The sequence below is a fragment of the Choloepus didactylus genome, chromosome 18 (assembly GCF_015220235.1).
Source record: "Choloepus didactylus isolate mChoDid1 chromosome 18, mChoDid1.pri, whole genome shotgun sequence".
Taxonomy (NCBI): Eukaryota; Metazoa; Chordata; class Mammalia; order Pilosa; family Megalonychidae; genus Choloepus; species Choloepus didactylus.
The window spans coordinates 56,983,260-56,997,591 of record NC_051324.1 but is presented as its reverse complement, the minus strand read 5'-3'; the positions used below and the strand labels follow the sequence as shown (position 1 = coordinate 56,997,591).

Below are 14,332 nucleotides of genomic sequence, written 5' to 3'. Positions count from 1 at the left end.
TCTGTTGAGATCTATTCTGTTTGGGGTACGCTGTACTTCTTGAATCTGTAATTTTCTGTCTTTCATAAGAGTTGGGAAATTTTCGGTGACTATTTCTTCTATTATTCTTTCTGCCCATTTTCCCCTCTCTTCTCCTTCCGGAATACCCATAACACATATATTTGTGCATTTCATATTGTCACTCAGCTCCCTAGGACCCTGCTTGTATTTTTCCATTTTTTTCACCATCTGTTCTTTTGTGTGTATGAATTCAAATGTCTTGTCTTCCAGTTCACCGATCCTTTCTTCTGCCCATTCAAATCTACTGTTGTGCCCTCCATTGTGTTTTTCATCTCCTCCATTGTGGCGTTCATTCTCATAAGTTCTGCCATTTGCTTTTTCAAGTTTACAAATTCTTTATGGTCATCCAGTGTCTTCTGTATATCCTTCATCTCTTTTGTCTTATCTTCCCTCAGTTCATTGAACTGATTTATCATTAGTTGTTTCAACTCCTGTATCTTGATTGAACTATTAGTTTTTTCTTTGGCTGATCCATATTTTCCTGTTTCCTAGTATGGCTCATTATCTTTAATTGTTGAGGCATCTGATTTACTTGATTAGTTTATTCTGGACCTCATTTTCACTCCTTTACCTAGGGGTTGGTTGACTTTGTTCTCTGGCCTCTGTTTTTCAGTTCAGCTTATTCTAGACCTCTAACTTAGGTTCTATTTAGTTGTTCAGAATTTTTCACCTCTTGTTTTTCTGTTTCTTGCCCTGCCTCTATGTAGCTTTTCTGTGAGAGAGTCTTCTCAGATATGGTCAGCCCCAGTCAGGTTTTCCCAGTCTAGAGAGGCCCAGGTCTCATGAGGAGGATATGGAGTTTCCCTGAGAATGAGACCCTCCTGTGAGGCCTCTAGAATCAGTGCTTTTCCTTTCCTGTCCAGCAGGTGGTGCTTGCCAGCCCGCAGCTCCCCAACCAGTGTAAGGAGGTATGTAGACTTTAGTTCTCCAAGTGACTCTGATCCTGTCAGGGGTGTGACTGACTGAAGCTGGAATCTGAATTCAAGCCCCTGAGGTCTGAGTTCCCAGAAGGAGGGCTGCCAGTTGAGCTGGACCTCCTTCCACTCTCCCAATCCTAGGAACTCCGGTTGTCTCCCAGGGGCACTATTCCCTTCTCCCCTCTCCTCTTTGGGGCAACTCCAGCTCAATTCCTTGGTCAGCTTGAGTTGCCAATTAAAGACTGGGGTGGAGACGTTCTTCAGAAGTGCATATGGAATTCAAAGAAGTTCTGGGTACTCTGTCTACCCCCAAGACTAGCCTAGACCTTCAACTTGGGCTATCTGATAGCAAACAACCACATATGTTACTTTTAAATTAAAAAAATAGAAAAGAAAAAAACATGAAGTCCCTTTTAAAAGCCCTTTACCAGCCTGGACGTTTTGTCACTGTCAGAATAGAGCATTTAAATATGTACTTTGGGCTATTGTCTGATAATTACTCTCCAACAGCTTCTATTCTCTCCCTGCCAGGGGCTATTGAAGTACAAAAAGGAGGCAGTGAGAACGGAGAAGGGACAAAATGTAGGGGAAAAGGGGGTGGGGGCTTTTGGGGAACCAGGGAATGGATGCCCACTTTTATGTGCCCCCCCTTCTCAGATCCCAGCCCTTCTTTAGCACCCCGACTCCAAAAATTAGTTAATTAATTCTGCAGTTGAGGCTGGGTTGAGTCCCCCTTCTTGGCCTCAGCAGATCGTTGGTTTGTTTGTTTGTATTTCCCTTTCAGGGAGCCAGCTGCAAGACAGTCCATGAGGTCTGGGCAGGGAGGGGCACCAGACCCCTTGTCAGGGGAACTTACAAAATTTGCTGCAATCTCAGCTTTTCCTCAGGTTCCAAACTTGTGTACAGTGTGTGACTGGTCACTGGAGACCCCAAAAACACTGCTTCATACAGTTTTTGGGTAATTACCAGCTGCTCTAGAGGAGAGACTAAATTCCACGCCTAACCACTCCACCATCTTGCCCCACCCTCCCCTCAGTTTTTGTGTATCTAGGAATGTTTTAATCTCCCCTCATTTTTAAAAGACATTCTCACAAGTTATAAAATTCTTGGTTGGTAGTTGTTTTTTTCCAACACTTTAAATATTTCATCCCACTGCATTCTTTGCATTCTTTTTTTTTTTTCTTATTTCTTCATATGGTTTCAGTCAATTGTTTAGTGTGCCTTCCTTTCAGCCTGCACAGTTCCCTTTAGCATTTCTTATAGGACTGATCTACTGGTGATGAAGTCCCTCAGCTTTTGATTATCCGGGAATGTTTTCATCTTCCCCTCATTTTTAAACTCCAGGTGTTTGTGAATTTTCGAAGTCTCTGATGGTTATTGACTTATAATTATATTCCATTGTGGTCAGAGAATGTGCTTTGAATAATTTCAATTTCTTTTAAATTTATTGAGGCTTATTTTATGTCCCAGCCTATGGTCTATTCTGGAGAAAGTTCTGTGATCACTAGAGAAGAATGTGTATCCTGGTGATTTGGGATGTAATGTTCTATATATGTCTGTTAAATCCAATTCATTTATCAGATTGTTTAGGTTTTCAATTTCCTTATTGGTCTTCTGTCCGGTTGATCTATTTATAGGAGAGAGTAATGTGTTGAAGTCTCCCACAATTATTGTGGAACCATCCATTGCTTCCTTTAGTTTTGCCAGTGTTTGTCTCATGTATTTTGTGGCACCATGATTGGGTGCCTAAACATTTATGATTGTTATTTCTTCTTGTTGAATTGCCCCTTTTATTAGTATGTGGTGGCCTTCTTTGACTCTCATAACATCCTTGCATTTAAAGTCTTATTTTTTCTGAGATTAGTATTTCTACTCCTGCTTTCTTTTGGCTGTAGCTTGCGTGAAATATTTTTTCCATCCTTTCACTTTCAATTTCTTTGTGTCCCTGTGTCTATGATGAGTTCCTTGCATGCACATATTGATGGTTCATATTTTTTGATCCATTCTGCAAATCTATATCTTTTAATTGGGGAGTTTAATCCATTTACATTCAGCATTATTACTGTGAAAGCATTTCTTGAATCAGCCATCCTATCTTTGGTTTATGTTTGTCAGATACATTTTTTCCCTCTCTCTCTTATTGTCCTTTAATGAACCAATATTGAATCTCTTTAGTACTGAACCTTTCTCTATATCTCCCTCTCCTTTCTTTGTTTCTCTATCGGTAGGGCTCCCTTTAGTATCTGAAATAGGGCAGGTCTTTTATTAGCATTATCTCTCAGCATTTGTTTGTCTGTGAAAAATTTAAGCTCTCCCTCAAATTTGAAGGAGAGCTTTGCTGGATGAAGTATTCTTGGTTGGAAATTCTTCTCTCTAGAATTTTAAATATGTCATGCCACTGCTTTCTCACCTCCATGGTGACCACTGAGTAGTCACTGCTTAGTCTTATGTTGTTTCCTTTGTATGTGGTGAGTTGCTTTTCTCGTGCTGCTTTCAGAACTTGCTTCTTCTCTTCAGTATTTGGCAGTCTGATCAGAATATGTCTTGGAGTGAGTTTATTTGGATTTATTCTATTTGGAGTTAGCTGGGCATTTATGCTTTGTGTATTTATATTGTGTAGAAGGTTTGGGAAGTTTTCCCCAACAATTTCTTTGAATACTCTTTCTAGACCTTTACCCTTCTCTTCCCCTTTTGGGTCACCAATGAGTCTTATATTTGGATGTTTTATTTTATCTATCATATCCCTGGGGTCCATTTCAATTTTTTCAATTTTTTTCCCCATTCTTTCTTTTGTTCTTTCATTTTCTGTTCTATGGTCCTCGAGGTTACTGATTCGTTTTTCAGCTTCCTATAGTCTTGTACTATGAGTATCCAGAATCTTTTTAATTTGGTCAACTGTTTCTTTTCTTTCCATAAGATCATCTGTTTTTTTATTTCCTCTTGCAATTTCTTCTTTATGCTCTTCTAAGGTCTTCTTTCTGTCCTTTATATCCTGTGCCATGCTCTTCTTCATGTCCTTTATATCCTGTGCCATGCTCTTGTTGTTTGTCTTTAGTTCTTTGATTAATTGCTCCAAGTACTCCAAGTACTTATGTCCAAAGTAACTTATGTCCAAGTAAACTTCCCAAACCTTCTACACAATATAAATACACAAAGTATAAATGCCCAGCTAATTCCAAATAGTACTTGATTTGGGTGTTTGGGTTTGGGTTCTCCATATTATCTGGTTTTTTCACGTGCTTTAAAATTTCCTGTTGTTTTTGGCCTCTTGGCATTTGCTTTACTTGATAGGGTTCTTTTAGGATATGTAGAATCATTCAAAGTCTAATCTCTAATTTGTCAGATCTACAGCTTGGTGGCATACACTTTCTCTAACTAACCAGCAGATGGGATCCACAAGTCACCTATTCCCCTCAAGTCAGTTCTCCCCAACTTTGTCTTTGTGGTGTGTGGGGGTCTGATTCTTGTGGGGTCCAACTGGTGCACCAAGTTTGGGTGTGTTGTTGGTGCTGTCCGCCCTGAATGTGAGCATGTGTCTGAGCACTTAGGGAGGGAGGGCAGCTTTAATAATCAAACCTCCCAGGTGTTCCTGGAGATTTAAGGCTGTTTCAAGAGTCTAAACCTTCATTTCAGTCTCACCACAGATTGTCTCTGCCACTGACCCACAAGTCCTTGGTATTGGTGTGTGGTCCCTGGGATTTCTGAGTGGGTCCCTCTTCCAAGCCGTGTCCTTCTAGGGTCTCTGCTGAGGGAAGGTTGTGCTACGTCACAAGTGCACACCATCCCTCAAGGGAAGTTCTGGGCCGCCGGGCTGTGTAGGTCCGTTCCCAGCCTGCTGTAAGGATGGCTGAATGGGGCGTGTTAATGTCCCCCTTTCCTAACAGCTCCGCCTTCCCAGCTCTGGGACAATTAGCTGTGGGTGCACAAAAGGCTATTGTCCATTCCCGGTATTGTAGCGTGTGCGCGTGTTGCTGGAAACACTTCCTGTCACACAGGGATTTTGGGCGCAGCTCTGGGCTGTGGTGCCTGCACCGGGCAGGAGCGTTCCCAGCCCATTGGGAAGATGGCTGCAAGGGGCATGGTTTTTTTCCCCTTATGGCTCACCTCTGCCTTCCTTGCTCCAAGACAATCAGCAGTGGGTGTGCGAAAGACTATCTTCCATGCCCAATCCCATTACATTCTTGCCTCCATGGTTTCTGATGAGAAACTAGAAATTAATCTTATTAGGACTCCTGTTGGCACTACACGTTTTGTGGTTTTTTTTGTTTTTTTTTGTTTTTGTTTTTTTTTTTGCAGCTTTCAGAACTCTCTCCTCATCCCTGGCATTCAACAGTTTGACTACCATGTGTCTGGGTTGTTCTCTATGAATTTATCCGGTTTGAGGTTCTTTGGGCTTCTTGAATATGCATATTCATGTCTTTCATTAAATTTAAGACATTTTCTGCCATTATTTCTTTGAATATTCCTTCTGCTCCTTTCTTTCTTCTCCTTTTGGGACTCCTGTAATATGTATATTGGTATGCTTCAAGGTGTCCCACAAGTCTCTTAGGCTCTATCCACTTTTTTCATTCTTTCTTCTTTATGTTCCTCAGCCTGAATCATTTCAATTGTCTTGCCTTAAAGTTTAGTGATTCTTTCTTCTTCCAGCTCCAATGTGCTGTTAAAACCCTCTAAGGAGTTTTTCAGTTGTTGTCTTCAATTCTGGTATTTCTGTTTGGTTCCTTTTTAAAATTTCTGTCTCTTTATTGACATTCTCATATTGTTCAATCATTGTTTTCCTGATATCCTTTAGTTCTTTATCCATGTTTTCCTTTATCTGCTTGAAGATTTTGAGGATCATTTTTTTTTTTTTTTAAGTCTTTGTTTGGTATTCCCAAAGTCTGGTCTTCTTCACTGATGGTTTTTGGATTTTTATCTAGTTCTTTTGAATGGGCCATCATTTTCTGTTTCTTGTCTTGTGATCTTTTGTTGCACACTGTATGTTTTAAGATTTTAAAGTGTTAATTCTGGGATTTAATACCTAAGCCATCTGTTCTTTCAGTTTTTAACCAGGTAGTGATATGACAGAGATTTCCTTGAATGCCAGGAGTTTACAAAAACAAAAAACACAAAATGAAAACACCTTTCACGGTATTTGCAAATTTGCTCTGTATTGGCTGGTGCTCTCCTTGAGAGTTTAGCCCTTTTATCAAGATAATCAGCCCAAGGGAAATATGAATTGCAGGCTCTCTTTTCTGAGACTGTTTTATACTGGCTTGTGCTTGTTATGGCTTTAGGAATTCTTCCATACTGGAATTGAAATGCACCCCCTAACTCTATGAAATGACTTTCTCTCCCTCCCAGGTGTTCCACTGTATGACTTAAAGTAGGTATTCCTTTGCCTCAGACTGATTTGTCTTAATTGTTTCTTATGCTGCTTTCACTGACAGCAAGCTGCTTCTCCCTGTAAAGCATGTTCTAGGAGGGTGAACCCAGACAAGTTTCCTGGTTCAGTCTCTCATATTGCCACCCAATAGATTGGCACCGAAACATACAGGCATCACAGTTTGTGCATAAGGGTTACTCTACTCCATCCAGAGCAAGGCCAGGGACCCATAGTGGGAGCTCAGGCTGGCTCCACACCATGCCAGGGAAGGGATAAGAGAGGGGCCAGCAAAGGCATCATGAGCGTCTCCTACAGTTTTCTGCATTTTCTTGATTTAGCACTTGCTCAGTTACTGCAACCCTTTAACTGCCTTTCAGAGTCCTAAGGAAAGTGGCTTTGCTAGTTGTTCAAAAATTCTGTGGGGAAATGGCATTCTAGAGTATCTTATGCTGCCATCTTGGTTGATTAGAACTCCTAGCCTTTGTTTGGATAGAAGCTTTTCTAACCAATAGTTCATTTAGTGGAGTCTGTGTTCAGTGCTACAGTATGTATGGCAAACTACTCCCATTACTAAGTTTATTTAAAGAAGTCATTCGACTCCTAAGGCAAGATATTGAGAAAGGAACAGATGAAGATTATAAAATAATGCAGAGACAGCATGCTACTAGGCACTGTTGTGGTATTTCAGATAATGTAATAAAACTGTTTACAACACATTATCACAGATGTTTGTACTGATTATTATTTCTTTTTATTTCTAGGTCAGCCGATTGCTGATTTTGGGAGGTGCCAACATCAATTACCGGACAGAGGTTTTAAATAATGCGCCAATTCTATGTGTCCAGTCTCATCTTGGTTACACAGAAATGGTGGCCCTCCTTTTGGAGTTTGGGGCCAACGTAGATGCCTCTTCTGAAAGCGGCCTGACACCTCTGGGTTATGCTGCAGCAGCAGGATACCTGAGTATCGTTGTGCTGCTGTGCAAAAAACGGGCCAAGGTAATGGCTGCCCAACTGTACTGCTTTCTTCTTCTTCCCTTTTTCTTTCTTTGTGAGGTAGAGCCTTTCTTATTTCCTGTTACCTCATGAGTCTAAGTAAATACCTCAAACCCTTTTAGGGAGCAAATCAAAAGGAGTACTGGCTCTGCATACTTCCCAACATTTGTCTACTTACCATTCCCAGCCCACACTGCACCTGAAAACAGTTCTAAAGCCTTTGAGAGGCACTTAAGAAACTGCATTAATCAGCAACCATAACAAGTCCCTGCCTATCAACCAAGAAATGCTCTACTGACCTCAGAAGAAGCTCCCATTTAACAAAGAATGAGGAAGGAGAAGTTGGGGAGCAGGGAGACTGCAGTAGGAGGTCTGAACTGAATAGTGCCACCAGACTCAAAGCTTTTCATATGTAGAGAAGAAAAACTGTCTGTGGATGTAAGAACAGACACCAGAACCTCTGAAGACCACCACCCTAGAGGTACAGAAAGAAAAAGACTCCATATTTATACTCAAACTGACCAGAGGCGCCTAGAAGTATTTCTGTTAGTACATTTCAGTTCCGTAAAAAATGTTTCTGAAATGTGTATTTGCTTTATGGTATCTCAAGAACCACTGGTACAAAAGAACATGACTTCAAAATATTGGTGAAAAGAAAAATCCTGCTCTCACGAATGTAGACCTCTAGGGAAATTATGGTGTCATAGTGTTTTGTTTCAGTTCTGAAAATAAATCTAGGATTTGGGTGGTTTTGCAATTAAATAGGAGTAATATGTATGACCTCATTCTGAGGCATCCAATGCTCTTACCAGGGAAGAAAGTGGGACTCCTGAGGCTCCTTTTGGAACTCTCTAAAATGAAATCTCTTAGATGAAAATGTCTTAAATGAAATCTCTTAGATGAAGTCTCTTTTAATCTTATACAGTACCTAAATAGTACCCTTAAAAAAAGAAACCATCCCAACCTCCTGACATTCAGCTGAAGCTACGTTCTCAAAAATAACTGACACCAAATAATAGCCAAAACAATCTTGAAAATGAAGAACAAATTAGAGTTCTCACGCTTCCCAATTTCAAAACTACTTCAAAACTAAAGTAATTGAAACTGTGTTAGTGGCATAAAGGTAAATGTTTTGACTAATGGAATAGAATTGAGAGTCCAGAAATACACCCACACATCTATGGCCAACTGATTTTCTACAAGACTGCAAGTATATTTAGTGGGGAAAAATAGTCTCTTTAAGAAATGGTGCCAGCTGCCCTCCCCCCTACATGGAATCTGACTCCTAGGGGTATAAATCTCCCTGGCAACACAGGATATGAGTCCCAAGGATGAGTCTGGACCCAACATCGTGGGATTGAGAACATTTTGACCAAAAGGGGGATGCGAAATGAAACAAAGTTTCAGTGGCTGAGAGATTCATGGAGTCAAGAGGTCATTCTGGTGGACATTCTTACGCACTATATAGATAACCCATTTTAGGTTTTAATGTATTGGAATAGCTAGAAGTAAATACCTGAAACTGTCAAACTGCAACCCAGTAGCCTTGACTCTTGAACAAGACGATTGTATGGCAATGTAGCTTACAAGGGGGCAGTGTAATTGTGAAAGCCTTGTGGAGCACACTCCCTTTATCCACTGTATGGATGGATGGGTAGAAAAATAGGGACAAAAACTGGTTGAAAAATAGGGTGGGGGGGTGATTTAGGTGTTCTTTTTTACTGTTATTTTTTATTCTTATTTTTGCTTTTTCTGGTATAAGAAAAATGTTTGAAAATAGATTGAGGTGATGAATGCACAACTATATGATGGTACTGTGAATAGTTAAGTATACAACACGGGTGATTGTATGATATGTGAATATATCTCAATGAAACTGAATTTAAAAAAAAAGAAGTGGTGCCGGGAAAACTGGATGGCCACATGCAAAAAAAAAATGAAGATGGCCCCTTACCATATACAAAAATTAAAATGTATCAAGGCCCTAAATATAGAAGCTAAAACTATAAAACTATTGGGAGAAAACAGGAAAATCTTAGTGGCCCATATCTGGCAATGAATTCTTGGATATGACACCAAAAACATGAGCAACAAAAGAAAAAAAAATAGATTATCAAAATAAAAATAGTTTATCAAAATTAAAACCTCTTGTGCATCAAAGGACGTTATCAATAAAATGAAAAGGACAACATACAGAATGGAAGAAAATAGTTGCAAGTCGAATATCTGATAAGGGTGTAATATCCAGAGTACATGAAGAACTCTTACAACTCAACGACAAAAAGATGAACAACCTAATTTAAAAATGGGTAAAGGATTTGAATAACCATTTCCTCAAAGAAAATATACAAATGGACAGTAAGCACAAGAAAAGATGCTCAATATCATTAGTCATTAGGGAAATTCAAATCAAAACCACAAATAGATACCACTTCATACCCAATAGAATGGCTATTTTAAAAAAAAAAACAGAGACTAGTGTTGGTGAAGATGCAGAGAAATTGGAACCCCTCATGTTCCTAGTAGCACAATTGCCAAAAGCTGGAAGCAATCAAAGTGTCTATCAACAGATGAATGGATCAACAAAATGTAGTTTATACATACAATGGAATGTTATTCAGCCGTAAAAAGGGAATGAAGTTCTGATAAATGCTACAAAATGGATGAACCTTGAAATCATGCTGAGCAAAAGAAGCCAGACACAAAAGGACAAATATCGTATGATCCCACTCATTCAATATCTAGAAGAAGCAAATTCATGGAGACAGAAAGTTGATTAGAGGTTACCAAGGGCTGGGGGAGGGGAGATGGGAAATTAATGCTTAATGGTACAGAGTTTCTGTTTGGGGTGATGAAGAAGTTTTAGTAATGGATGGTGGTGATGGTAACATGACATCATGAATGTAATTAATACCACTGAGCTGTACACTTAAAAATGACTAAAATGGAAATTTTTCTGTTATTTTTATGTTACCACATTAATATTTTTTTAAAGTCACTAACAACTGCCAGTCACCAAATAAAGCAGCTTTTCCTGATTCCTCACACTCTAAATGTCTCCATAGTATTGGCAATTTTGACCACAGAACTTGTTTCAGTTTGCTAAAGCTGCTGGAAATGCAGTATACCAGAAATGGATTGGCTTTTACAATAGGCTTTTTGTTTAATGCAATTTTACTGAGATATATTCCCATAATAACATGCAGTCCTTCAAAATGTACAGTCAGTTGTCTTAGTATCATCATATAGTTGTACATTCATCACCACAATCAATCTTTGAACATTTTCATTACTAACGGGGATTTATCAGTTCACAAATTTACATTCCTAAGGCCATGCAAATGTCCAAATTAAGGCATCAAGGGGTAAATGCCTTCTCTGAGGAAAAGGCCAATGGTGTCTGGAACACCTCTGTCAGCTGGGAAGGCACATGGCTGGCATCTGCTTGTCCTTTGCTCCCAGTTTACACTGCTTTCAGCTTCTGATTCCAGTAGCTTTCTCCTTAAGCATCTGCAGGTTCTTACTTAGCTTCTCCAGGCCAAACTCTGGGCTTCATCTCTTAGCTTAGCATCTCCAAATGTCTGAGTTTGTGTCAGCTCTGAGCTCTCTCTCAGCTTCTGAGCTCTCTTAAGGACTCCAGTAGACTAATTAAGACCCACCTTGAATGGGCAGGGTTACATCTCCATGAAAACAAAATAATCAAAGTCCCCACCACAGTTGGGTGGGTCACATCTTCATGGAAACAATCTAATCAGAAGGTCCCACCCACAATAGGTCTGTCCCCACAAGATTATATTAAAAGAGCATGGATTTTCCTGGGGTACAAAACAGTTTCAAACTGGCACATTATTTCTCAAAACTTTTAATATTATCCTAGTTCCTCTCCTACCTCCTTGATTGCTCATCTCTCTTCTTTCTCCAAATGTAGCTGATCACTCAGATATTGTTCTGTGGTCTTCTCCATCCCTGTACTTTCACGCATGGTTTCAGCATTAAAATCATAGGCTTTGGCATAAAAAAGATCCAGGTCCTAGTTCTCCCACCTACTTTCAGGTGACTCAACTCCAAATTGCTAACACCTGAAAAATTTTCTAAGCTTGGTTTCACATTCCTAACTGCCTCCTGGACAGTTCTGCCCAGATGCCTCACTGGTCCCTCAAATTTACCTTTCTAAAATCACTCATCATCTTTATTCTTTCTTAAATCTAATATAGTGTCCATTTATCTCAAAACTAAGGATCTTTGACACCTTCCTCTCCTTTGCTCTTCCAAATCCACTTAGTAGTCAGTTCCTCAATTTTATCCTCAAAATAGTTTGGTCATCTATTCCTTTCTCTCTATCCCAACTGACACCATCCTCCTGAAGTATTCTAGGCATCTTCTTGTGTAACAGCCCTCCTTTTCAGATTTTAATCTTATCTACTTCATTACATACATCCTCTTCCTTTTTTTAAAATTTTTTTATTTTGATATAATTTTAGACTTTCAAAAACATTGCAAAAATAGTACAGTTCCTATATATCCTTCATTCCCCTAATTTTTACAGCTTACATAACCGTCGTTCAATTATCAAACCATGAGATTAATACTATATGATGCTAGTAACTAATCTACAGATCTTATTCATATTTTTCCAATTGTGCCAGTAAATGTCCTTTTTCTCGTCCTGAATCCAACCCAGAGTTCAACATTACATTTAGTTGTTGTGGCTCCTTTGTCTCCTACAATCTGGGACAGTTCCTCAGTCTTTCTTTTCTTTTATGATCTTGACTCTTTAGAAGAATACTGGCAAATTATATGGCAGAATGCTCCTCAGTTTTAATTTGTCGTGTTTTCTCATGATTAGTTGAGTTTATATATTTTGGCAAGAATATCACCAACATAGTGTTCTGCCTGTGTTAATGCAGCACATCAGGAAGTACTCTATGATGTTGATACATCTTATTACAGGTGATGCTGACTGATCATTTAGAGAAGGTAGTGTCTTTCAGGTTTCTCAACTCTAAAAATACTGTTTTTCTCTTTGTAATTAAGAAGTATCCTTTGGGGAGATGCTTTGAAACTAAGCAGATATTTTGTTTCTCATCATACCTTTTTCCACTAATTTTAAGATCCATTGATGATTCCTGGCTGCAACAATTATTGCTATAGTGTTTACCTAATGGTGATTTTCTATTTCCATCATTCCTTCAAAATTTATTAATTGGACTTCTATGTAAGGAAGAGCTCCCCCTTCTCCCCCATTTGTTTATTTTTTTATATCACTGTGGATTCGTGGATGTTTATTTTATCCTCTTAGCTATAATCTATTACTATTATTATTTACTTTTTGGCTCAAATTGCCCTGGATTTGGCTATTGGGAGCTCCTTCAGGTTGGTTCCTTTGTCCTCTCAATTTCCCATATTGTTTTTTTGAGTACTTCCTAGGCCCACAAGATGTTCCAGACTCATCTTTTCCTATTACTGCCCCAGCCCTGGAATCAACTATTCATAGTTTTTAAAAGCACAGTTCTAAGTATGAAAGCCCTCAATGGTTCCCCATTACCTACCAAGTTAATTCCAGACCATTTAGCCTGGCTTTCAGAAATATCTGTGCTCTAGTTCCCAAAGACACTCTCAACATTATTGTCTAAACTTCCCCTTCATGTATGTTAGCCTTTAAAATTTTACAGTAATTTCATCATTTCCTGTTTCAGCCAGTTGGGATAGACCTTTTCCTCTGACTCCATTCCTGATTCTAGCTGAGAACTAGTTTTTCCTTCTTCTAAAATTTTATTGCACTTTTTGTTTCCTCGTGACATTTATTATATACTATGTTGTTGAATAAACTTTTTTCATATTTTTTGCATCTCCCCTACCTTGTCCTTGAGAGCAGACTCCATATATTACTATCTTATTGATCTTTTGATCCTATGTGGTACCTCACACATAGTAGACATTCAGTATCATTTGTTACATGGATGACTGGCTGGAACTAAAGTCAGTGAGAAAGCCAGAAATAGAACTTAGGTTTCAAGAGTTCTAACTGCCACTAGACAGATAACCTGCCTACCTGCCAGAAAAGGCTTCTCATCTATTGAGACTTGTACCTAGGGGCGTTCTGGTGGATTGATCTTAATCAGACTCTTCTTTCAGCCTAAACTTGTAATCAAATTTTAAGAAAAGTTATTGATGCTCAGTCTAGCATTAAGCTCCAAGTGCCTTTAGCCCATTTTGCCATATCTTTGAGATTCTGCTCTCCGGTTGGAAGACAGAAGCAGCCTTTGCCAAAGCTTAGTGGTCAAATGTGTGATTCATGATATGAGATATTATACTTCTTTGGAAGACCAAAAGTTGGAGTTTCAAAATGTTTTTCTTCTCAGTCATGATTTCAAAGGCTTTTTTTGGCACCAGCAGAGCTACAGGTCTCCCAAATCTTGGTCTGAAAAGAACTATTTGAGGACATAGAAGAATGTATCTCAGGAGAACAGAGCTAGAGCTGGGGGTTTTGCTTTTTGTTTTTTCTTTTGGTGTGAAAACAAAAGCCTGACCTTATGAAAAGACCTTCTATCCAGAGGAAAATCAAACAGAGTTGTATCGCAGTGATTATCTCACCCAAGGAAGGGCATCTAGGAGAGTGTCTTCTAAATTTGCTCAGAGATTGGTTCAGGGAGTGGAAACAGATGAATCTCAATAACCCAGACATGTGCAATGGGCTGATGTGACTAGACTGGGAGTGCAGGCTTGCCTTTCTGGCCACAAGTCTTTGTTCACACGAATTTCTCTGTCCCCTCCCTTAGGTGGATCACCTGGATAAAAATGGGCAGTGTGCTCTGGTCCATGCTGCACTCCGAGGTCATCTGGAGGTTGTAAAGTTTTTGATTCAGTGTGACTGGACAATGGCTGGCCAGCAGCAAGGAGTGTTTAAAAAGAGCCACGCCATACAACAGGCTCTCATTGCTGCAGCCAGCATGGGTTACACTGAGGTAAGAAAGGAAGTGATAAGTTTGTTTTTT

The 14,332-nt window shown here is 39.4% G+C and overlaps 1 protein-coding gene across 1 annotated transcript in view; it reads left to right on the top strand.

Moving 5' to 3' along the window:
• The window catches only part of TANC2 (tetratricopeptide repeat, ankyrin repeat and coiled-coil containing 2), a 553,793-nt gene that overhangs the window by 513,712 nt on the left and 25,749 nt on the right, over positions 1-14,332 (top strand). The window contains 2 exon segments of the mRNA XM_037807876.1: positions 7,104-7,340; positions 14,117-14,302. Of these exon segments, the coding sequence (XP_037663804.1) occupies positions 7,104-7,340; positions 14,117-14,302 (423 nt within the window).